This window comes from Oncorhynchus gorbuscha, linkage group LG08 (assembly GCF_021184085.1).
Source record: "Oncorhynchus gorbuscha isolate QuinsamMale2020 ecotype Even-year linkage group LG08, OgorEven_v1.0, whole genome shotgun sequence".
NCBI lineage: Eukaryota > Metazoa > Chordata > Actinopteri > Salmoniformes > Salmonidae > Oncorhynchus > Oncorhynchus gorbuscha.
In genome coordinates this window covers 30,423,318-30,444,103 of record NC_060180.1, presented here as the reverse complement: position 1 = coordinate 30,444,103, position 20,786 = coordinate 30,423,318, and the positions used below count along the sequence as shown (strand labels likewise).

At 44.1% G+C, this 20,786-nt stretch overlaps 2 protein-coding genes across 2 annotated transcripts in view; one reads left to right on the top strand and one right to left on the bottom strand.

Moving 5' to 3' along the window:
• rassf4a (Ras association domain family member 4a) overlaps nt 1-20,786 on the bottom strand; it is a 69,417-nt gene that overhangs the window by 29,265 nt on the left and 19,366 nt on the right. The gene's annotated exons all lie outside the window — the stretch shown is intronic.
• On the top strand, nt 10,465-14,082 carry LOC124041479 (C-X-C motif chemokine 9-like). Its single transcript, XM_046359108.1, has 4 exons — nt 10,465-10,608; nt 10,803-10,932; nt 11,500-11,583; nt 13,007-14,082. Exons 1-4 carry the CDS (start codon nt 10,545-10,547, stop codon nt 13,140-13,142), a joined length of 414 nt encoding a protein of 137 aa, XP_046215064.1. The 5' UTR covers nt 10,465-10,544; the 3' UTR covers nt 13,143-14,082.

Sequence of the window (20,786 nt, the reverse complement as noted above, 5' to 3'; positions counted from 1 at the left end):
GGGGGGGCTGTCTCCTGCACTATCTGTGGCCGCAGAGGACACACTGCTGGTCGGTGCTGGAGAGGTTTCCCAGGAAGTCGAGACGGCAGGCAGGGCACTCTGTCATGTTTTGTCTTATATTGTCTTGTCATTTTGCTTTTCCCTCTGTTCGTTTTCCCCCTGCTGGTCTTTTTAGGTTCGTTCCCCTTTTTCTCTCTCCCTTCCTCTCTCTCTTCTCTCTATCGTTCCGTTCCTGCTCCCAGCTGTTCCTATTCCCCTAATCAATCATTTAGTCTTCCCACACCTGTTCCCTATCTTTTTCCCTGATTAGAGTCCCTATTTCTCCCCTTGTTTTCCGTTTCTGCCCTGTCGGATCCTTGTCTATTGTTCACCGTGCTGTGTCTGTGTATCGCCCTGTCGTGTCGTGTTTCCCTCAGATGCTGCGTGGTGAGCAGGTGTCTGAGTCTGCTACGTTCAAGTGCCTTCCCGAGGCAACCTGCAGTTCATGATCGAGTCTCCAGTCTGTTCTCGTCATTACGAGTGGAATTGTGCTTTATGATTGTATATTTACTTTACTGGATTAAAGACTCTGTTTTCGCCAAGTCGCTTTTGGGTCCTCACTCACCTGCATAACAGAAGGATCCGACCAAAGAATGGACCCAGCGACTACAGACGCTCGTAACACTGCCGTCGAGATCCAAGGAGCCATGCTCGGCAGACACGAGCAGGAATTGTCTGCTGCTCGCCATGCCGTGGAGAACCTGGCCGCTCAGGTTTCCGACCTCTCTGGACAGTTCCAGAGTCTTCGTCTCGTGCCACCTGTTACTTCCTGGCCTGCCGAGCCTCCGGAACCTAGGGTTAATAACCCACCTTGCTACTCCGGGCAGCCCACGGAGTGCCGCTCCTTTCTCACCCAGTGTGATATTGTGTTCTCTCTCCAACCCAACACATACTCTAGAGAGAGAGCTCGGGTTGCTTACGTCATTTCACTCCTTACTGGCCGGGCTCGAGAGTGGGGCACAGCTATCTGGGAGGCAAGGGCTGATTGCTCTAACAATTACCAGAACTTTAAAGAGGAGATGATTCGGGTTTTTGACCGTTCAGTTTTTGGTAGGGAGGCTTCTAGGGCCCTGGCTTCCCTATGCCAAGGTGATCGATCCATAACGGATTATTCTATTGAGTTTCGCACTCTTGCTGCCTCTAGTGAGTGGAACGAGCCGGCGCTGCTCGCTCGTTTTCTGGAGGGACTCCACGCAGTGGTTAAAGATGAGATTCTCTCCCGGGAGGTTCCTTCAAGTGTGGACTCTTTGATTGCTCTCGCCATCCGCATAGAACGACGGGTAGATCTTCGTCACCAGGCTCGTGGTAGAGAGCTCGCGTCAACGGTGTTTCCCTGCTCCGCATCGCAACCATCTCCCTCCTCTGGCTCAGAGACTGAGCCCATGCAGCTGGGAGGTATTCGCATCTCGACTAAGGAGAGGGAACGGAGGATCACCAACCGCCTGTGCCTCTATTGCGGACTTGCTGGACATTTTGTTAATTCATGTCCAGTAAAAGCCAGAGCTCATCAGTAAGCGGAGGGCTACTGGTGAGCGCTACTACTCAGGTCTCTCCATCTAGATCCTGTACTACTTTGTCGGTCCATCTACGCTGGACCGGTTCGGGTGCTACATGCAGTGCCTTGATAGACTCTGGGGCTGAGGGTTGTTTCATGGACGAAGCATGGGCTCGGAAACATGACATTCCTTTCAGAGAGTTAGACAAGCCTACGCCCATGTTCGCCTTAGATGGTAGTCATCTTCCCAGTATCAGATTTGAGACACTACCTTTAACCCTCACAGTATCTGGTAACCACAGTGAGACTATTTCTTTTTTGATTTTTCGTTCACCTTTTACACCTGTTGTTTTGGGTCATCCCTGGCTAGTATGTCATAATCCTTCTATTAATTGGTCTAGTAATTCTATCCTATCCTGGAACGTTTCTTGTCATGTGAAGTGTTTAATGTCTGCCATCCCTCCCGTTTCTTCTGTCCCCACTTCTCAGGAGGAACCTGGCGATTTGACAGGAGTGCCGGAGGAATATCATGATCTGCGCACGGTCTTCAGTCGGTCCCGAGCCAACTCCCTTCCTCCTCACCGGTCGTATGATTGTAGTATTGATCTCCTTCCGGGGACCACTCCTCCTCGGGGTAGACTATACTCTCTGTCGGCTCCCGAACGTAAGGCTCTCGAGGATTATTTGTCTGTGTCTCTTGACGCCGGTACCATAGTGCCTTCTTCCTCTCCGGCCGGGGCGGGTTTTTTTTTGTTAAGAAGAAGGACGGTACTCTGCGCCCCTGCGTGGATTATCGAGGGCTGAATGACATAACGGTTAAGAATCGTTATCCGCTTCCCCTTATGTCATCAGCCTTCGAGATTCTGCAGGGAGCCAGGTGCTTTACTAAGTTGGACCTTCGTAACGCTTACCATCTCGTGCGCATCAGAGAGGGAGACGAGTGGAAAACGGCGTTTAACACTCCGTTAGGGCATTTTGAGTACCGGGTTCTGCCGTTTGGTCTCGCCAATGCGCCAGCTGTTTTTCAGGCATTAGTTAATGATGTTCTGAGAGACATGCTGAACATCTTTGTTTTTGTCTATCTTGACGATATCCTGATTTTTTCACCGTCACTCGAGATTCATGTTCAGCACGTTCGACGTGTTCTACAGCGCCTTTTAGAGAATTGTCTCTACGTGAAGGCTGAGAAGTGTTCTTTTCATGTCTCCTCCGTTACTTTTCTCGGTTCCGTTATTTCCGCTGAAGGCATTCAGATGGATTCCGCTAAGGTCCAAGCTGTCACTGATTGGCCCGTTCCAAGGTCACGTGTCGAGTTGCAGCGCTTTCTAGGTTTCGCTAATTTCTATCGGCGTTTCATTCGTAAATTCGGTCAAGTTGCTGCCCCTCTCACAGCTCTTACTTCTGTCAAGACGTGTTTTAAGTGGTCCGGTTCCGCCCAGGGAGCTTTTGATCTTCTAAAAGAACGTTTTACGTCCGCTCCTATCCTCGTTACTCCTGACGTCACTAGACAATTCATTGTCGAGGTTGACGCTTCAGAGGTAGGTGTGGGAGCCATTCTATCCCAGCGCTTCCAGTCTGACGATAAAGTTCATCTTTGCGCTTATTTTTCTCATCGCCTGTCGCCATCTGAACGCAACTATGATGTGGGTAACCGCGAACTGCTCGCCATCCGCTTAGCCCTAGGCGAATGGCGACAGTGGTTGGAGGGGGCGACCGTTCCTTTTGTCGTTTGGACAGACCATAAGAACCTTGAGTACATCCGTTCTGCCAAACGACTTAATGCTCGTCAAGCTCGTTGGGCGTTGTTTTTCGCTCGTTTCGAGTTTGTGATTTCTTACCGTCCGGGTAGCAAGAACACCAAGCCTGATGCCTTATCCCGTCTTTTTAGTTCTTCTGTGGCTTCTACTGATCCCGAGGGGATTCTTCCTTATGGGCGTGTTGTCGGGTTGACAGTCTGGGGAATTGAAAGACAGGTTAAGCAAGCACTCACGCACACTGCGTCGCCGCGCGCTTGTCCTAGTAACCTTCTTTTCGTTCCTGTTTCCACTCGTTTGGCTGTTCTTCAGTGGGCTCACTCTGCCAAGTTAGCTGGTCATCCCGGTGTTCGAGGCACTCTTGCGTCTATTCGCCAGCGCTTTTGGTGGCCGACTCAGGAGTGTGACACGCGCCGTTTCGTGGCTGCTTGTTCGGACTGCGCGCAGACTAAGTCAGGTAACTCTCCTCCTGCCGGTCGTCTCAGACCGCTCCCCATTCCTTCTCGACCATGGTCTCACATCGCCCTAGACTTCATTACCGGTCTGCCTTTGTCTGCGGGGAAGACTGTGATTCTTACGGTTGTCGATAGGTTCTCTAAGGCGGCACATTTCATTCCCCTCGCTAAACTTCCTTCCGCTAAGGAGACGGCACAAATCATCATCGAGAATGTGTTCAGAATTCATGGCCTCCCGTTAGACGCCGTTTCAGACAGAGGCCCGCAATTCACGTCACAGTTTTGGAGGGAGTTCTGTCGTTTGATTGGTGCGTCCGTCAGTCTCTCTTCCGGGTTTCATCCCCAGTCTAACGGTCAAGCAGAGAGGGCCAATCAGACGATTGGTCGCATACTACGCAGCCTTTCTTTCAGAAACCCTGCGTCTTGGGCAGAACAGCTCCCCTGGGCAGAATACGCTCACAACTCGCTTCCTTCGTCTGCTACCGGGTTATCTCCGTTTCAGAGTAGTCTGGGTTACCAGCCTCCCCTGTTCTCATCCCAGCTTGCCGAGTCCAGCGTTCCCTCCGCTCAAGCGTTTGTCCAACGTTGTGAGCGCACCTGGAGGAGGGTGAGGTCTGCACTTTGCCGTTACAGGGCACAGACTGTGAGAGCCGCCAATAAACGTAGGATTAAGAGTCCAAGGTATTGTTGCGGCCAGAGAGTATGGCTTTCCACTCGCAACCTTCCTCTTACGACAGCTTCTCGTAAGTTGACTCCGCGGTTCATTGGTCCGTTCCGTGTCTCCCAGGTCGTCAATCCTGTCGCTGTGCGACTGCTTCTTCCGCGACATCTTCGTCGCGTCCATCCTGTCTTCCATGTCTCCTGTGTCAAGCCCTTTCTTCGCACCCCCGTTCGTCTTCCCTCCCCCCCTCCCGTCCTTGTCGAGAGCGCACCTATTTACAAGGTACGTAGGATCATGGACATGCGTTCTCGGGGACGGGGTCACCGATACTTAGTGGATTGGGAGGGTTACGGTCCTGAGGAGAGGAGTTGGGTTCCGTCTCGGGACGTGCTGGACCGTTCACTTATTGATGATTTCCTCCGTTGCCGCCAGGATTCCTCCTCGAGTGCGCCAGGAGGCGCTCGGTGAGTGGGGGGGTACTGTCATGTTTTGTCTTATATTGTCTTGTCATTTTGCTTTTCCCTCTGTTCGTTTTCCCCCTGCTGGTCTTTTTAGGTTCGTTCCCCTTTTTCTCTCTCCCTTCCTCTCTCTCTTCTCTCTATCGTTCCGTTCCTGCTCCCAGCTGTTCCTATTCCCCTAATCAATCATTTAGTCTTCCCACACCTGTTCCCTATCTTTTTCCCTGATTAGAGTCCCTATTTCTCCCCTTGTTTTCCGTTTCTGCCCTGTCGGATCCTTGTCTATTGTTCACCGTGCTGTGTCTGTGTATCGCCCTGTCGTGTCGTGTTTCCCTCAGATGCTGCGTGGTGAGCAGGTGTCTGAGTCTGCTACGTTCAAGTGCCTTCCCGAGGCAACCTGCAGTTCATGATCGAGTCTCCAGTCTGTTCTCGTCATTACGAGTGGAATTGTGCTTTATGATTGTATATTTACTTTACTGGATTAAAGACTCTGTTTTCGCCAAGTCGCTTTTGGGTCCTCATTCACCTGCATAACACACTCACCCAACCCACCCAGAGCCTCCTGTTGTGCACATGTTTATATCTATAGAATTTCCTGAGTGTTCCCCGCATTCCCAGCATAAGGCACTAGTAGATTCAGGTGCAGCTGGGAACTTTATTGACCATTCATTTGCACTTAGTTTAGTGATCCCTATTGTTCCTGTTGATGTACCTTTCCCTGTACATGCCTTAGATAGTCGTCATTTAGGGTTGGGTCTGATTAGGGAGGTCACGGCTCCACTATGTATGATAACACAGGGGGGGTCATGGGGAAGGGATTAGTCTATTCCTGATAGATTCTCCTGCGTTTCCTGTCATGTTGAGGTTTCCCTGGTTGGCCCACCATGACCCCACTATTTCGTGGCAACAGAGGGCTCTCAAGGGATGGTCACATCAGACTTCAGGGAGGTGTATAGGTGTTTCCATATTTGCAACTACGGTGGAAAGTCCAAACCAGGTCTCCACCATGCACATCCCCCCTGAATATGCCGATTTGGCTCTCACGACTCAACTACCACCAAAATCGACGGGGGGATTGTGCGATAAATCTCCAGGTAGACGCAGCACTTCCCAGGAGTCACGTGTATCGTGTGTCACAGGAGGACACGGCGGCTATGGAAACATATGTCACTGAATCTCTGGAACAGGGATACAATCAGGCCTTCCACTTCACCTGCCTCCTCGAGTCTCTTTTTTGTGAAGAAGAAGGATGGTGGTTTACGCCCGTGCATTGACTATAGGGGTTTAAATCAGATCACAGTGAAGTATAGTTAAAGTGAAGTAAATGTTTACTTGCACAGTGGAGTCTTTGTTTAGACATATAGTTAGCTTAACTTGAAGTGAAAATGACTTTCTGACAAAATTAGAAATGTGTAATATCTGTAAATATAGCTAGCTAGACTATCTTACATGGATGGACGCTTCTACTTCTGTCACGGATGCTATGGTTGCCCTTAGTTTGAAGATGTAATCCAGAGCCTTCTGTGTGTTCTCTTTTTGACTCCCTCTGCACATTTCCAATCAAAACGCCAGATTTTTCTCCATCTCCTTAATTATCATACTCTAATTCCATTTCGCATTCCACTGAATTCCAAACTCGGTCCTCCAGAAAGTGGAGAGCAACAGTTTTGCAGTTGAACTATGTGATATCTTTCAAAAAAGCTGCATTAGAAAGGATGATCTACACGTACTGACCAGCTCATGTTATAGAGTGCTACATGGCAGACCAATCCAAACTCATCTCTAGGCTTGTCCAGCCCATCCATTATCTCAGAAAATCATGGCTAGCGGGAAGGTTGCTGACTTTTTCCGTGGCTATACCAACTAGGCTCTTAAATTAACAATTGTATTTGTACTTACAGATGGTATACACGTTTGTTATGAAGGCACATGAACATTCACATGTTTCAGAAGACATTTCTGCAAATTGAGAAATCGAGAAATCATGTTACTAAACTGAATAAAAATAAGAAATTACACTATGAAACAAAGATAAATGACAAAGAATGACAGGCAAACTCAGATCCACCATTCAATGAATCAGATTGGATCATTCAGAGATCCTCACTGAATTTCTGGAGAGAGTTTGCTGCACTGAAAGTAAAGGGGCTGAATAATTTTGCACGCACAATTTTTCAGTTTTTGATTTGTTAAAAAAAGTTTGAAATATCCAATAAATGTCGTTCCACTTCACGATTGTGTCCCACTTTTTGTTGATTCTTAACAAAAAAATACAGTTTTATATCTTTATGTTTGAAGCCTGAAATGTGGCAAAAGGTCGCAAAGTTCAAGGGGGCCGAATACTTTCGCAAGGCACTGTATGAATACAATATTAGCTAAGATGGGGAGAAGTCTGCTCTGCCTTCTTAACAGCGCCATCAACAAGGCAGGTCCTACAGGCCATAGTTTTGTCGCACCCGGACTACTGTTCAGTCGTGGGGTCAGGTGCCACAAAGAGGGACTTAGGGAAATTGCAATTGGCTCAGAACAGGGCAACACGGCTAACCCTTGGATGTACACAGAGAGCTAACATTAATAATATGCATGTCAATCTCTCCTGGCTCAAAGTTGAGAAGAGATTGACTTCACCACAGAGGTATTGACATGTTGAATGCACCGAGCTGTCTCTTGCTACTGGCACACAGCTCGGATACCCATGCATGTCCCACAAGACATGCCACCAGAGGTGTCTTCACAGTCCCCAAGTCCAGAACAGACTCTGGGAGGTGCACAGTACTACTGCGAGCCATGACTACATGAAACTCTATTCCACATCAAGTAACTCATGCAAGCAGTGAAATTTGATCAAATAAACAGATTAAAAAATACACTTTATGGAACAGTGGGGACTGTGACGAGACACAAACACAGGCACAGACACATGCATCGTTGAGAAGCTAAGTTATTGAAATGACATGGAGCTGTAGGCCTAACAGTCCTGCTTGCTGTAGCTTTTTTAACAGAAGTTACTTATTAGCATAAAGGCTTACTTCAATATACAGTATATCAATCAATCATTCATTTGTGCATGTCATCACACAGCATACAAGTCATCCATGTCTTTAAATACAGTCAAGCATTTTAGTTATAAAACTAAATAACAAAGGGAGCCTTGAATAATTAAACAATGAATAAACCTAAATATGTCGGCTAAAGTGATTGAATTCACAAATGCATTTGACTGTTTTTAATATTGGCTGTACTTGAGACTTTAAAACCTTTTTTACATTTTTTATAACAGACTATATGGGATTGATTATAATTTGTTTGTAAATTATTATTGTATTTCTTGTGCTGTTTACACTGTTAGAAATGTAGCTTAATTCAAATGATTAATATTATGGTGTTTCTATTCCAAGGAAAACAAAAATGCATATTACAGTAGCCTATGTAGGCCCAAAGGTTTCCGTGAGGAAAATATTTGCACTGTACAACGTGACCGGTCGGGAGTAGGCCTAATCGACTGCGGGTGAAGAGCAAAATAATCCTAACATTTCCATATCCTAATTGTAGGCTAACCAATACCCAAACAGAGATTCAGTGAATATACAATCAGATTGATTTATGAAGACCAGTCAACATTGCTGGTCTCAAAGCAGAGCGAAACGGTGCTGAAATCATTAACCACACGTGGGTAGTCTATTGCTTCAAATCCTATTTCAACAATTGGATGACTTTGGGTGTTTTCAGTAAGCAACAATTGTCTTCAATTGCATTAGCCTACTTTTATTTCAAATGTTTCTGTCATTCAGTGATATTTATTCCCATAGTAATTTGTTATGGATCCATCAAGATGTGGTTAGACAACAGTGCATATGGTAGGCTATGCAAAGAGATGAGAGAAGTAGCATGCCTTGCAAACATCTGTTTTTCTTCATCCTCATCATTCAGTTCATTTAAATTCAATTGTAATACATTTTGACACTCCTGTTCAACAACTACAAATCCCTTTTGCATGTGCTCCAAAGGTATAACTTGAAATAACATGATATAGGTTAATTAAATAATCGAACGGACTATTTTCATTATTTACTAGTCTAGTGGACAATTATTTTTAGCATATAATGTGAATTAGGCCCCATGTACAATCATTGACAAAACCGCGAGAGATACTATTTTCATGACCAACAGGTGCTGTTAGATTACAATATAATTGATCTGCTAGTTTGGAAAAGTGTAAACAAAACTACAAAAGTAGAATTAATACCAGAAAGTCTGTTCTAATGAATAAAAATGATAAAGCCTTTAGTACAGCATAGGAAAGTTTAAAAACAGCTGGATTGCCGAATTTGCTTTGTCCAACATTTTGCGGTGGCATGAGGCTTGGTGATCATAGAATCAGTATGATATTATTAAACAAACAGTCAAATAGGCCACAGAAGCGGGAATAGCATAGGGCTGAGTGACTCACTCATTCCTGGCTTTCGTTCAAAGTTATAATGCAGGGTTCAAGACATATTCTGATAGTCTTTATGTAACAGTATAACTTTAGACTGTCCCCTCGCCCATACCCGGGCGCGTACCAGGGACCCTCTGCACACATCAACAACAGTCACCCCTCGAAGCATCGTTACCCATCGCTCTATAAAAGCCGCGGCCCTTGCAGAGCAAGGGGAACTACTACTTCAAGGTCTCAGAGCAAGTGACGTCACCGATTGAAACGCTATTTAGCGCGCGCCACCGCTAACTAAGCTAGCCGTTTCACATCCGTTACATTTAGCATGCAGTCTCTCCTCTCGCTACAGCCAATTTTGTTTGAATTATTATGTGGATTATAATACATTTTAGGGGTTGATGCATTTTTCGTCACAGCAAATATGGTCTGTGATATTGAGTTAGAAATGTAAAACTTTAGAGTAGTTAAGCATCGAATACATTGCAAGTTCACCCTTTTTTGGCTATTAGGCTACATTCCACAATATGACTGAACTCTGATTGACCGCAGCATCTATCCGTAGTCTAAACTGTGGCACAAATTGGGGGATTTTTCACACCTAGCCGAGCTATTAGACTATCATCTTGTAAATGAATGGAGGTTTGAATGTTTCAGTCAGTCTCTCTCCTATCGCAGTAGAGTCCTGCATCAGGCAAAATAAATCAGCTGGTCGTCCCGGAGTTGAGAAAGAACTTGGGTAAATACAAACACCCATCCTCAACCCAAATGAGATGGTTTGGGATGAGTTGGACCACAGAGTGAAGGAAAAGCAGCCAACAAGTGCTCAACATTTGTGGGAATTCCTTCAAGTCTGTTGGAAAAGCATTCCAGGTGAAACTGGTTGAGAGAATGCCAAGAGTGTGCAACGCTGTCATCAAGGCAAAGGGTGGCTACTTTGAAGAATCTAAAATCTAAAATCTATTTGGATTTGTTTAACTCTTTTTTGCTTCCTACATGAGTCCATAAAATGTACAAAAAATATTTATATATATTTTCCTTCAATATTTTCCCCTAACCCTACTACCCCTCCCCTCATTGGAGTTAACCATTGGACAACAACACTTAGGATTCATCTTTCAGCTTATACATACTCATATTTACTTTCGCTGAAAGGGAGAAAGGGAAATTCCCAGTAAGGGGGTGGAGTGTGTGGATACATAACAGAGGCTCAGGCAGCTCTACTGTTCACTTCAGTTCTCAGTTGAAATATGAACTCTGTCCTGTCTGTCTACCTGCTGGCGAGTCTGTCACTTTACTGCCTACTGCTTACAGGTAATAACCATACACACACAGGTTGGGTTAAAGTTTGTATAAGCAACGTTGTGATTGTGAGTCAGTCTGTCGGTCTGTTTTTCTGGAATATTATTTTCCCACGTGGTGTAATGAGAGTTAAACTGTGTGTGACATGATGACATGAGGAATTTCACCTGAATCACCATTTGCTGTTTCCGTGCCCGTCTCTACAGTGGGTAAAGGTGAGGGGCAGTTTGTTCCAGGGAGGTGTGAGTGTTATGACACAAAGATAACTGTCAGCGGACCACTGTCTGACCTCAAAGTCACATTCAAAGGTCTCACCTGCAACACTGACCAAATCATGTAAGTATCAGACCACACATGCACACAGAACGGCCCACACCCAGACATGTGCACACACACAGACAAGCTATAGCATAATAAAATGTTTAACTTCAAAGCTATTTTATTTATTTATTTTACCTGTATTTAACCAGGCAAGTCAGTTAAGAACAAATTCTTATTTTCAATGACGGCCTAGGAACAGTGGGTTAACTGCCTGTTCAGGGGCAGAACGACAGATTTGTACCTTGTCAGCTCGGGGGTTTGAACTTGCAACCTTCCAGTTACTAGTCCAACGCTCTAGCCACTAGGCTACACTGCCGTAACTACCTACTAGGCACACACTGGTTGAATCAACATTGTCAACATTGTTTCCACAGTATTTCATTGAAATTACCTTGAACGAACGTGGAATAGATGTTGAATTGATGTCTGTACCCAGTGGGTATGAGTGTATGTGTGTGATAAAGCATGTGTTTCCTCCTCGTGTTGTGTCATGTCAGTGTGTGTGTAATGATTATGTGTAATGATTATCTGTGTCCCTGTGTTTGTGTGTGTGTTCACTGCGTCTCTCTCTGTGTGTTGTAGAGTGGTAATGAAGAGGACCAGTGAGCCTGTGTGTGTGAATCCAATGGGACAACTGGGAAAACAGCTACTGCGCTGCTGGAAGAAGTAAGAGGCATTTTAACATCCAGTACTTAATTTACTTCACTTTACTTCCCAGTTAGCACATTTGGTTCCTTGGAAGTTGTGGGAACGTAAGCTTTTGGTTTCCCATTGTTTCTGGGAAAAAAAGCCATACAGTACGTTTCCTGACCGGTAAAACTGAAACGTTCTGAGAACGTAACAGAAAATGTTACCTGTTCTGGTAACTTACATTTTAAGGTTGCAGGAAGGTTCTGAGAACGTTTTACTATGTTTCCCTGGCCGTTTTCCTGAGAGGTTTTATTAACATTCAGAGAACATAAATGATAGGTTATTTGAAGGATTTTGAATAACTTCCTTAACATTTTTATTGAATGTTTCAATAAGACTTTTACTAACACTTGACAGTTTTGTTGACGCTGAGAAAAGAATGGATATGTTTTTAAATAACATTCTTTGAACGCTACTAATGCGTTCTTGTGTTTTTTTTTACGGAAAGTTTTCTTAATGTTCTGAGAACATGACTTTAAATAGAACAGTGAGGAAACCCTGCAGAAAACATCATGCTGAACTACTGAAATTCCCACAGAAGCACGTAGTCTCTTAACATTCTCTGAACTATGAGAACATTCCATATGTCAAACCAGTTGGAGATCCTAGAACATTACCCAAAATTGTAAATGTAACCATGTTTGAACTTTTTGTTCTGTTAAAGTAATGAAATGCCAATAAAATAATGTGCTGAGAATGTTACAAAGCCAAGCAAGTATCCTGCACCATTCCCAGAAAGGTGTGGGAAGTATGTATGGAAAATAACCACAGGCAACAACGCGCTCAGTCTCACCAAGACCTAAGAAACATATGGTTTTCAGAACGTTATGTGCTAGCTGGGTTCACTTCAGCATTTGTTACTATTCTTTTCAGTACTTTACTGTAAGTGGGTAGTTATATGGCATACTTCCGAAAGACAATCTAGAATGTCTAACCAATTTGGCAACACAATGTAGCAAAGGTTGTTGAACGCAAGGCTGGTTTGCGATTTTAGTTGACTGTAGACGAAAATATGCATGTATGCAGTATGCTGCAGAGTAAATACTGACATGTGGGTTTGATAAAATTGAGTCGTTAGTTTCAGTTTGACTGTGATTCAGATCATAAAATCCTGTCAACATGTTGTGATACAAAGAGCCGTTCAGCTAGTTTCTCTCTCTCTCTATCATTTATCTGTCTTCATTTACCCTCTCTTTTTCGCTCTCTACCTTCCTCTACCTCCCAACAGCTGTACTAAACATATCCACGTACTCTCTCTCTCTCTCTCTCTCTCTCTCTCTCTCTCTCTCTCTCTCTCTCTCTCTCTCTCTCTCTCTCTCTCTCTCTCTCTCTCTCTCTCTCTCTCTCTCTCTCTCTCTCTCTCTCTCTCTCTCTCTCTCTCTCTCTCTCTCTCTCCCAGAACCAGCGGATTGGATAAGAAGAGGTGTCTGAGAAGGAGGAGAGGGCAGGGGAAACGAGGACAGAAACAGAGGAAACTCAGGGGACAATCTAAAGAGAGCAAAAGAAGGGCAACACCAATCCCTAACTTAGGGTGACCACAGAGCCAGTACCCGTCCATTCTCCTGACCAGTACTGTAGTGTTCTAGCTAGTTTACACTGTAACCCCAGACCAGACCAATACACTAGAGGCACTACCGACACCAGAGGCACCGATACCAGAGGTACTACCAATTATAGACACCAGATGACAACTACAGACACCAGAGGCACTACAGACACCGAACCAAAATGTGGGTTTACAGGAGATGTTGAATATGGCGATTGTCCTTTAAGCCTAGGAAGTAGCCATTCAACTTGCCATTCACCAGCTTTTCAAGCTTAATAATGACAAAATACATACTTACCAAAAAAATGGAGTTTCGCTGAGCAACTATCACCATTACTGCCGTTATGGACTAACTAGACGATAGGCTATAAAGGCCTGGGGAAAGATGTACTGTACATCAAACATACCCTATAAGGTCTACATAATTGACTTGCATGAAATATTATTGCATTCTGTGTAGCGCGGGTGAAACAACAGATTGTTATGACGTTCTTACAATGTTGTCAATCAATTACCTTTCCTGTTTCTGGATCAGCCGACCTGTGCGTGGCAGTAATGGGGGATTTTATTGAAGGTGCAGGAGAAGTGGATTTAGCGCATGCACGCTTGGTCAAAAACAATACTTAGATTCAGACAACACATTTTTGGGGGTTGCATGTAACTTTCTATTTAGACTTTTTTTGGAAGTACATACCGACCATGAGCCCCGATTCTTGTTCATTCAGACACCAGAGAAACTATGGACAGAGGTTCTACAGACACCACATACAAATGTGTTGTGTTGAATGGCTATCATTAATGTATCATTATGTTCGGTTACAGACATTGTCGTTTCTAACTGTTTATCGTAAACACTGTTGGTATCTATGTTGCTATTTGTAATACTTTTATACTTTTTCAAGGTGTTTTGTAATAAATATTAAAACTGATTCAGTGACTGACTGTTGTTCAATATGTTCTTGTTTTCTACAGCCATTATAACATTCTGTTATTATCAGTCCCTCTCTTTTTCTCTCACTCCAAAAACTCCCTCTCTTTCTCCAACCCCCCTCTCTTTCTCTCAGTGTCACACCCTGATCTGTTTCACCTGTCTAGAGCTTGTCTCCACCCCCCACCAGGTGTCTCCCATTTTCCACTGTGTATTTACACCTGCGTTTTCTGTTTGTCTGTTCCCAGTTCGTCTTCTATTGTAAGGTCGTCCCAGCATGTTTCCTGGTTTTCCCTGCGCTCTATCTTTTTGGTTTTGTACTTTTCCGGTTCAAAACTTTCTGCCTGCCCTGAGCCTGCCTGATTCTGAACTGGTTTATGAACTGCTGCCTGCCCTGCCCCTGTCTGCCGTCCAGTACCTGTCGGACTCTGGTCTGGTTACAAACCTCTGCCTGTCCTCGACCTGCCCTTTGCCTGCTCCTCGTATTATAATAAATTATCTGAGAACTGAACCATCCGCCTCCTGTGTCGGCATCTGGGTCATATCCTGAGTCTGGATACAATGAAGAATTATGTAATAGACTATCTGTTTCCATGAAGGAACCGACTTCTTTTGTTAATCAACTATAATCTCATATCAGCTACAGCAGGAAAGTAAATACTACACATCAAACATCATTACTAATGCTAAATATTTTACAACACACATATCCACAACCAAACATCTTCTATAAATGATTCTGGTTTTATTGTCCTGAATAAGTGAATGTCACGCGCATATATGATTAGACCTGTTATCTCCCCAAGCTAATGCCCAAACTTGACTTTTTGTGAGGTGCTGAAGACCTTGGTTCAAACCCAGTTGGTCACATCCACACCATGGCACATGACAGCAGGTGTTTTAGTGTTTCTATCTGTCTCTGAAAGAGTTAACATAGAATCAAGGCAGAACAGATAAAGTTACACTGGCTGAGCTATGGAAAAACACAGGAGACTTTTTATTGAGCCTTTATTTCGACAGGGAGTTATGCTGAGACCTAGCTCTCTTCCACAGGTGAACCTTGTAAACACACAAATACACTACACACATCACTGTTCACACAACTATTCACATCAATACACGAAAAGAAAAACACAATTATAGAAACCAACATTTTTCAGGAAAAAGGTCCTCAAATCAGCCTTTTGATTTGCCCTAGAGGCACCAATTCCTTCAACTTTAGAGAGCCTGGAGACCATTACACAAGCAAGGTGCAAAACAAACTAAAATATAAGTAAACCTTACTTAACTCAGTGGAGATTGAATTAGCCATCCCTGCGACCTGGTCTGGTGTCTAATACATCTATAAGGTAGCCCTTTACACAAGTTGAAAATGACTGATTTAGACCTAAGTGCCTAAATATGGAACGCGGTGGCTGTACAGTGTCATGCTATACATGAGGTCAGAGGTCAGGGTCTCTGCATCACAGCTCTGTATGAGTATTAACTGAGAGGCGTTCTGAACTTGAGCACTGCGTGTGACAAGAAGTTGCCCCCATCCCTCCTGCTAAATGGGCAACTATTGCCAAACAAACTGGTTGTCTGAGTGAGGGAAATGCTGTCAATTATGAGGACTCAATGTATTTTGAAAAATTAGATATTGAGGATTATAATAAATACAGCTTTGATGTCATACAAGCAGGCTAAACACTTGTGAGTCCAAATGTGCACTTCACATTTCCATGTCATAAAACTCATGTGTTAATGTTTATCATCACTATGTTTGATGTACAGTTACAAGATGACATGGCGTTATACCCTGGGGTGTCCTGAACAGAATGAGCCTGTTTGTTGTATTGTGAATAACATTTGCTGTGGACCACGCCTCTGAATGCACTCATGACCCCCTTCTACGCACACCAACATTACGATCTGCTTCTCTGAATTGCCTTGTGAAAGCCTAACAGTGTAGGACCGTATTTGATCATTTAACTAGTCATGTTGGCCACAGAACAAGCTTTGAAACGATACCCATCTGACTCAGATTGCGATTTGGATTGTGCAAACAACAATAGTAAGTGTGATAGCAGGGATGCAGGACTGTGTTCAAAACAACTACAACTGAACTTGCTGTAGTTCCTCAATGGCAAAGTTAGGAGAGCTCAAAAAAAAGTACCTTATAGTTGAAGACTCTTCTTTGAGTCATAAAAGTACATTGAAATTACTTAGGAACTGTGCATGCTTTGGAGAGGTATGTAGCCACTTGAAGACACCAGGTAGACCTTTCACTTAAACCCGTTTTTTTTTGTTGTCTTATCAGTGCATTCAGAAAGTATTCAGACCCCTTCCCCTTTTCCCAATTTTGTTTCGTTACAGCCTCATTCAAAAATCTATTAAATATGTTTTTTTTGTCAATCTACAAAGCGAAAACAAGTTATTAGACATTTTTGGAAATGTATACAAAATAAAAACTGAAATACCTTATTTACAAAAGTATTCAGACCCTTTGCTATGAGACTCGAAATTGAGCTCAGGTGCATCCTGTTTCCATTGATCATCCTTGAGATGTTTCTACAACTTGATTGGAGTCCACCTGTGATAAGTTCAATTGACTGGACATGATTTGGAAAGGCACACACGTCTATCGATATAAGGTCCCACAGTTGACAGTGCATGTCAGAGCAAAAACCAAGCCATGAGGTTGAAGGAATTGTTCGTAGAGCTCCGAGACAGGATTGTGTTGAGGCACAGATCTGAGCAAGGGTGCAAAAACATTTCTGCAGCATTGACGGTCCCCAAGAACACAGTGGTCTCCATCATTCTTAAATGGAAGATGTTTAGAACCACCAAGACACTTCCTAGACCTGGCCGCCCGGCCAAGCTGAGCAATCAGAGAAGGGCCTTGGTCAGGGAGGTGACCAAGAACCCGATGGTCACTGTTACGGATACAGTTATCCTGTGTGTGTGTGTATCCTGTGTGTGTTTCTTTTCTCTCCTTCTCCCCTCACAGGTGAAAACCATCACTCCCCAATCAGTCAACAATCAATCATCAATCAGAAGACACACCTCCTCCTATTTCCTGACCTATCACAGTTCCTTCCCCATGGTTTAAAAACCCCATCATTTGTTTGTTCTAAAGCTCAGCTCAGCTCAGCTCAATCTCTCTGTAAATGTCATGTCTGTAGGTCTCTGTGTTTCACTCTCGCTTTATGTCTTAACTTCTCTTTTGTTTAAAGCACCTCCATAGCACTTTGTCATCACCTGTGAGTATTGTTTTTGGTTATGGTGTTTGTTTGTTTGCTGGTGGGAAAAGGGGAAACCAAGACAAGTCGCCCATGGGCATACACTACCCGTAGGTGAACTTTTAAATACACTAGGTAGAACTGGGCGGACCACCCACTGTATTTTTTTGTTAGTTAGTTAGTTGTTGTTAAAGTAGGCTAGTCTAGCTTAGGGGTGTGTTTTTGTATATGTATTGTTTCTTTCCTTGGGTCCAGCTCAGCCCCTTTTCCTGCTCCCCCCATTACCGTGTGTTTATAAATAAACCTAGAGTTTGACGGTAGATTTCTGTTGTCGTAGTTATTTCGTGCACACTTTTACTTTGTCACAATAATAATTTGCATGAGTTATGTTACGGGTCTCATTACCATCCTCCCTAGACTGTCGGGCCAAAAGGGATTCGTAACATAAGTGGGGGCTCATCCGGGATCTGTCATAACTGACACCCATGCCGCTCATGTAGATTGTTGTAGTGGTATAGTTCAGTGTTGAGCGTCATAGCTGAAGTAGCATTAGTGTTTGCTATTTTCTTTGGCACTTGTGAAGTAGTGTAAAATGAATACTTTTGATTTGAGATCCTTTTTGGATAACCCTTCGTGGGAGGTTTTTGACAAATGTCGTAGAGTTGATTTAATGACCTTGGCTGACCATTATTCAGTATCGATTCCGCAGAGTTTAGTTAAGGCGGAGGTTAAACGGCTAGTATTAAATGTATTGTTGGAAGAGCAGGTGCTTGTGTTACCGCTGCCTGAGCCTACTACCCCTGTAGGGGATGTTGCTGCTCCTGTGAGCCCATTGGTGTCTGACAATGAGGGAGAGGCTAAAACACCAGCCACATTGTCCCATTTTGATCCACTCTCCCCACTGTCAAATGGTGATGCCAGGAGGGATGTCCGTTTAGCACAGTTCCAACTGGAGGTGGAAGAGAGAGCCCAAATTAGGCGAGAGACTCTCCAGTTGGAGATGTGTAAAATAGAGGCAGAAAAAGAACGAGAACAACGGCATTTGGAGATGTGTAAAATTGAGGCAGACAGAGAACAAAGGCAGTTGGAGTTCAAAATGCGCCAGATGGAACTGGAGGCAGAGACAGCGAGGCTAGCCTCCGGTCCTACTGTGCCTGTTTGTGAGCCGTCCTCACCTACTGTGTCCTCAAACACGTTTGACATTAGTAGGCAGATTGCCTTAGTACCTTTGTTCAGAGAGTCAGAGGTTGACTCCTATTTTTGTGTATTTGAGCGTATAGCCATAGCATTGAAATGGCCTGAAGAGGTATGGTGCCTATTACTTCAGTGTAAATTAACTGGTAAAGCCCAAGAGGTTTTGTCAGCGTTACCTCTGGAGGACAGTTTGAATTACATTTACATTTACATTTAAGTCATTTAGCAGACGCTCTTATCCAGAGCGACTTACAAATTACGAAGTGGTCAAAGCTACTGTTCTTCGTGCCTATGAGCTTGTGCCTGAGGCATACCGACAGAGATTTAGGTCTCATAGAAAGTCTTCTAGTAAGACTTATGTGGAATTTGCTAGAGACAAGGGAAATCTGTTTGATAAATGGCATGCTGCTAGTAAGGTAATTGATTTCAACTCTCTCCGGGAGTTAATCTTGTTGGAAGAGTTTAAAAATTGCTTACCCGAACGCATTGTAGTTTACCTAAACGAACAGAAAGTATCCTGTCTGGCAGAAGCGTCTGAGTTTGTGTTGACGCACAAGAGTGTGTTTTCGGCTCAAACCGAGAGTAGAGCCACTGAGTTTCCTACCTTTAGCCCTAGTCGGCCAGCAGTAGTATATCAAGCACGCCAGAAGAATGAGCGTCCCTGTTTCTATTGTCATAAAGTAGGACATATGATTAATGATTGCTTCCTGCTTAAACGCAAACAAGGGATGCCTCTTCGTGCCAAGCCACCAACAGGTGTTGCTCTAATTCGTACGGTTAAGAGGTCGGCAACAAAACAGGTGCCTCAGGGTAACTGTAGTTTGAAAGTCTCAGTCCCCGACCGCCGTTATGAACCATTCATTTTCGAGGGGTTTGTGTCCCTAACGAATGACGAAGCGTCTCAACGACCGGTTAAAATCCTTAGAGATACTGGTGCGGCGCAGTCGTTTATATTGTCTGATGTGTTGCCCTTATCTGACGATACATACTGTGGTTCCAGTGTGTTAGTGCAGGGTATTGAAATGGGTTTTGTCCCAGTACCATTGCACTTTGTAAATGTACACTCTGAGTTAATCAGTGGAATATTCAGAGTGGGGGTACGTCCTATGTTGCCAGTGAAAGGTGTGACCTTTATAATGGGTAACAATATTGCCGGAGGAAAGGTAGTACCCGTATTGGAAGTATTGGATAAAAGTGACCACTCTCTCTCGAATGAGCTGGCACAGAGTTATCCACATGTGTTCCCCGCTTGTGCTGTCACTCGTGCCCAGGCACGACAAGAGGGTGACGAGATAGATTTGTCGAACTCTGTTCTGTTCAAAGAGGTTGATCAAGAGGATGGATTGTGTGATATCTCTGAGAAGCTGATCACCTCTGACAAACAGCCCAGGAAAGAATCAAAGAACGTTGAACTTATTGCTGATGCAATACAGTTACCAGTCACTCGTGAGCAGCTGATTGCTAACCAAAAGGTTGACAACAAGCTTGCTAAATGTTTTTCTAGTGTTGTCTCATTGGAAGATGTGAAGAAGAAGAAGAACGTGGCTTACTTCATTGATGGTAATCTCCTCATGCGTAAATGGAAATCCCATGTTGACGCGGATGGAGATTGGAATGCTGTTTACCAAATAGTGATTCCTACAGCCTTTCGACAAAATGTGTTATCCCTTGCTCATGATCACCAGTGGTCTGGTCATTTAGGAATCACAAAAACTTATGATCGGATCCTTCGACATTTCTTTTGGCCGGGTTTAAAACAAGATGTGGCTCAGTTCTGTCGGACATGCCACACATGTCAGATAACAGGAAAACCAAATCAGGTTATTCCTCCCGCTCCTTTTTGTCCCATACCTGTCATAGGTGAACCATTCGAGCATGTGGTGGTTGATTGTGTCGGACCGTTACCGAAGACAAAATCGGGTAACCAGTTTTTGTTCTGATAATGTGTTGGCAGATGCATTGTCTCGTGTGTGAAAATGATTTCTGAATGTTTTGCAAGGTTGTTGCTTTGTTGTAAGTATTCATTGAAATACTGTAGTCGCAACCCCTAGGGTTGCTCTTTTAAGGGTGGGAGTGTTACGGATACAGTTATCCTGTGTGTGTGTGTATCCTGTGTGTGTTTCTTTTCTCTCCTTCTCCCCTCACAGGTGAAAACCATCACTCCCCAATCAGTCAACAATCAATCATCAATCAGAAGACACACCTCCTCCTATTTCCTGACCTATCACAGTTCCTTCCCCATGGTTTAAAAACCCCATCATTTGTTTGTTCTAAAGCTCAGTTCAGCTCA

Bases quoted from the DNA above. Each gene is read 5' to 3' on its own strand.
- LOC124041479 (XM_046359108.1), top strand. From the start codon at position 10,545: ATGAACTCTGTCCTGTCTGTCTACCTGCTGGCGAGTCTGTCACTTTAC. The intron at 10,609-10,802 runs GTAATAACCATA...CCGTCTCTACAG, and splicing joins TTACTGCCTACTGCTTACAG to TGGGTAAAGGTGAGGGGCAG. The intron at 10,933-11,499 runs GTAAGTATCAGA...TGTGTGTTGTAG, and splicing joins TGCAACACTGACCAAATCAT to AGTGGTAATGAAGAGGACCA.